The sequence below is a fragment of the Salvelinus sp. IW2-2015 genome, unplaced genomic scaffold (assembly GCF_002910315.2).
Source record: "Salvelinus sp. IW2-2015 unplaced genomic scaffold, ASM291031v2 Un_scaffold16509, whole genome shotgun sequence".
In the NCBI taxonomy this organism is placed as follows: Eukaryota; Metazoa; Chordata; class Actinopteri; order Salmoniformes; family Salmonidae; genus Salvelinus; species Salvelinus sp. IW2-2015.
The window spans coordinates 95,107-99,515 of record NW_019957619.1 but is presented as its reverse complement, the minus strand read 5'-3'; the positions used below and the strand labels follow the sequence as shown (position 1 = coordinate 99,515).

At 42.2% G+C, this 4,409-nt stretch overlaps 1 protein-coding gene across 1 annotated transcript; it reads left to right on the top strand.

The window, feature by feature from the left end:
- Positions 1-353: 353 nt before the first annotated feature.
- Positions 354-4,409, top strand: ccdc12 (coiled-coil domain containing 12). Its single transcript, XM_070442715.1, has 5 exons — positions 354-483; positions 2,054-2,115; positions 2,249-2,284; positions 2,390-2,465; positions 3,911-4,409. Exons 1-5 carry the CDS (start codon positions 369-371, stop codon positions 3,988-3,990), a joined length of 369 nt encoding a protein of 122 aa, XP_070298816.1. The 5' UTR covers positions 354-368; the 3' UTR covers positions 3,991-4,409.

Here is a 4,409-nt window from a genome sequence, read left to right as displayed (position 1 = left end):
ACATTTTGGTTTAGACCTGTAGACTGCCTTCTCTCCTCAGGTCCCTCAGCTGGTTCTGGAGTAGGACCTAATACATTTGGTTTAGACCTGTAGACTGTCTCCTCTCCTCAGGTCCCTCAGCTGGTTCTGTAGTAGGACCTAATACATTTGGTTTAGACCTAGACGTCTCCTCTCCTCAGGTTCCTCAGCTGGTTCTGGAGTAGGACCTAATACATTTGGTGTAGACTGTCTCCTCTCCTCAGGTTCCTCAGCTGGTTCTGGAGTAGGACCTAATACATGTGGCTACACTGCCACCACCTGGTGCTTTACCATACTCTCACTCTCTCACACACACACCTGCTTATAGTATAGCTTATGGGTATAAACCAATGCCAGCAGTAAAGCCAGGGTTTGTGTTGAGTAGAGAGCTGAAGCTGAGGAACTACACCCCAGAGGATGAAGAGCTGAAGGAGAGACAGGTGCCCAAGGCCAAACCTGCTTCAGGTGAGACATCTGAAGTGATGAGGAGTTATCTCCAGAGAGTAGCTTGGGGAAGGCACTGCTGTGGTGGTGATGATGATGATGAGTACATACAGTACCAGTCAAAAGTTTGGACACGCCTACTAATTCTTCTTTATTTTTACTATTTTCTACATTGTAGAATAATAGTGAAGACATCAAAACTATGAAATAACACACATGGAATCATGTAGTAACCAAAAAAGTGTTAAACAAATCAAAATATATGTTATATTTGAGATTCTTTGAAGTAGCCACCCTTTGCCTTGATGACAGCTTTGCACACTCTTGGCATTGAAGAGCCAGTTTCAATTAACAGGTGTGCCTTGTYAATTTGTGGAATTTCTTTCCTTCTTAGTGTGTTTGAGACATTCAGTTGTGTTGTGACAAGGTAGAGGGGTATACAGAAGATAGCCCTATTTGATAAAAGACCAAGTCCATATTATGGCAAGAACAGCTCAAATAAGCAAAGAGAAACAACAATCAAGTGCAATGATGAAACTGGCTCTCATGAGGACCTCCACAGGAATGGAAGACCCAGAATTCCCTCTGCTGCAGAGGATAAGTTAGTTACCAGCAGAAATTGAATCCCAAATAAATGCTTCACAGAGTTCAAGTAACAGACACATCTTAACATCAACTGTTCAGAGGAGACTGTGTGAATCAGGCCTTCTTGGTCGAATTGCTGCAAAGAAACCACCACTAAAGGACACCAGTAAGAAAAAGAGACTTGCTTCGGCCAAGAAACACGAGCAATGGACATTAGACCGGTGGAAATCTGTCCTTTGGTCTGATAAGTTCAAATTTGAGATTTTTGGTTCCAACCGCCGTGTTTTTGTGAGACGCAGAGTAGGTGAACGGATTATCTCCGCATGTGTGGTTCCCACCGTGAAGCATGGAGGAGGAGGTGTGATGGTGTGGGGTGCTTTGCTGGTGACACTGTCAGTGAATTATTTTGAATTCAAGGCACATTTTAACCAGCATGACTACAACAGCATTCTGCAGCGATACTCGTGGGACTATCATTTGTTTTTCAACAGGACAATGATCCAACACACCTCCAGGTTGTGTAAGGGCTATTTGACCAAGAAGGAGAGTGATGGAGTGTTGCATCAGATGACCTGGCCTCCACAATCACCCGACCTCAACCCAATTGAGATAGTTTGGGATGAGTTGGACCGCAGAGTGAAGGAAAAGCAGCCAACAAGTGCTCAGCATATGTGGGAACTCCTTCAAGACTGTTGGAAAAGCATTCCTCCTGAAGCTGGTTGAGAGAATACCAAGAGTGTGCAAAGCTGTCATCAAGGCAACGGGTGGCTACTTTGAAGAACCTAACATTTTCAAATATATTTTGATTTGTTTAACACTTTTTTGGTTACTACATGATTCCATGTGTTATTTCATAGTTTTGATGTCTTCACTATTATTCTACAAAGTAGAAAATAGTAAAAATAAAGAAAAACCCTTGAATGAGTAGGTGTGTCTAAACTTTTGACTGGTACTGTAACTATTACAGGATGCAGCTGTACATAAGACATGCTTTGTGTTATTCCAGTGGAGGAGAAAGTGAAGGARCAGCTAGATGCAGCTAAACCAGAGTCTGTCATTGAAGAAGTGGTAAGTAGTGATCTTTAAATAGTTCAAATATCCAAAGCCCTCTGGGATAAGTTAGTAGATARCCTACTGTTTGATTAGTGTTCATGTTAAGTTTCCACCATTKTARATACATGTGATCATATTTCCTCCATAGGATTTGGCCAACCTAGCCCCCAGGAAACCTGACTGGTAAGACATTTTAACTAAGACGTTATACTTCATAGTATAACAAGTATAATTCTTGGTTAATTTCCCTGTGCCTTGTTGTGATCTAATGTCCTGTTGCTGATTGAAGGATTTGAAACGAGACGTGGCGAAGAAGCTGGAGAAGCTTGAGAGGAGAACACAGAAGGCCATCGCTGAACTTATCCGTGAGTGTTTGTTATTGTATTAAATACAGGGAATGTGTGCTGGGACCAGAATATGACTGGTCTGAACATGGAGTTACTGACTGTATCAGACTATATATGACTGGTCTGAACATGGAGTTACTGACTGTATCAGACTATATATGACTGGTCTGAACATGCAGTTACTGACTGTATCAGACTATATATGACTGGTCTGAACATGGAGTTACTGACTGTATCAGACTATATATGACTGGTCTGAACATGGAGTTACTGACTGTATCAGACTATATATGACTGGTCTGAACATGGAGTTACTGACTGTATCAGACTATATATGACTGGTCTGAACATGCAGTTACTGACTGTATCAGACTATATATGACTGGTCTGAACATGTAGTTACTGACTGTATCAGACTATATATGACTGGTCTGAACATGCAGTTACTGACTGTATCAGACTATATATGACTGGTCTGAACATGGAGTTACTGACTGTATCAGACTATATATGACTGGTCTGAACATGCAGTTACTGACTGTATCAGACTATATATGACTGGTCTGAACATGAGTTACTGACTGTATCAGACTATATATGACTGGTCTGAACATGCAGTTACTGACTGTATCAGACTATATATGACTGGTCTGAACATGGAGTTACTGACTGGTATCAGGACTATATATGACTGGTCTGAACATGGAGTTACTGACTGTATCAGACTATATATGACTGGTCTGAACATGGAGTTACTGACTGTATCAGACTATATATGACTGGTCTGAACATGGAGTTACTGACTGTATCAGACTATATATGACTGGTCTGAACATGGAGTTACTGACTGTATCAGACTATATATGACTGGTCTGAACATGGAGTTACTGACTGTATCAGACTATATATGACTGGTCTGAACATGGAGTTACTGACTGTATCAGACTATATATGACTGGTCTGAACATGAGTACTGACTGATCAACTATATATGACTGGTCTGAACATGGAGTTACTGACTGTATCAGACTATATATGACTGGTCTGAACATGCAGTTACTGACTGTATCAGACTAATTGCTCTGTGGATTCCAGAGTCCAGGGAGGCTTGATGCCACTTGACATAATTGATGTGATTCCTTTACTCCTCCTGTGATCTCCATTCTCAGAATAGATCTGGCTTGGCCCACATATTCATCAGAAAGCACCCAGGGATAGATCAGTCTGGAGGGGCTGTAGAACTATCTAAAACGGCCATTCCAGGTGTTTTGTTGTGAAAATAAACACAGTAGGAGCTAAAAACAATGGAGAATACATGGTGACAGCAGCTTTGGCACTACAGTTATGCTCCCCTACGCCAGTTAGCTCATCTGTATTTTGTGCAACACCCTTTTGTGAACTGTGTGTGTGTGTGTGTGTGTGTGTGTGTGTGTGTGTGTGTGTGTGTGTGTTTGTGTGTCCAGGTGATCGTCTGAAAGGCAGCGAGGAGGAGCTGGCTGGAGCTGTGGGAGCCATAGGGGTACAGCAGAGGGGACTCGGATGACCCCTTAATCCAGAGACACACCGCGCGGTCCTGGATCTGACCCTACCAATGTTCCTGTTCTGTACAGCTGAAGTTTGTGTGGGAATCGGAGACTTTTGGTTTCCGTAGCTGTTAAAGCTACTTGGGGAGTGTGAATATGCAATTGAATATGTCACCTTGATGACTTCTCAACTCTAGTCCTAGACGTCACAAATGACACCCTATTCCCTGTATAGTGCACTACTTTTGACAAGTAGTGTGCTAGATAGGGAGTAGGGTGCCATTTGGGATGCAGAGCCTGTGTGAAAGTCCGACCAGACTGTCCGTGTAGTGCTAGCTAGAGGAACATTGGGGACTGTTGTAAACAGCTGTTGTAACGATCGTCTGTTATTCATGCATCTTTTTAATTCTATTTTCCAGTAAAATGATTTTGATTTTCC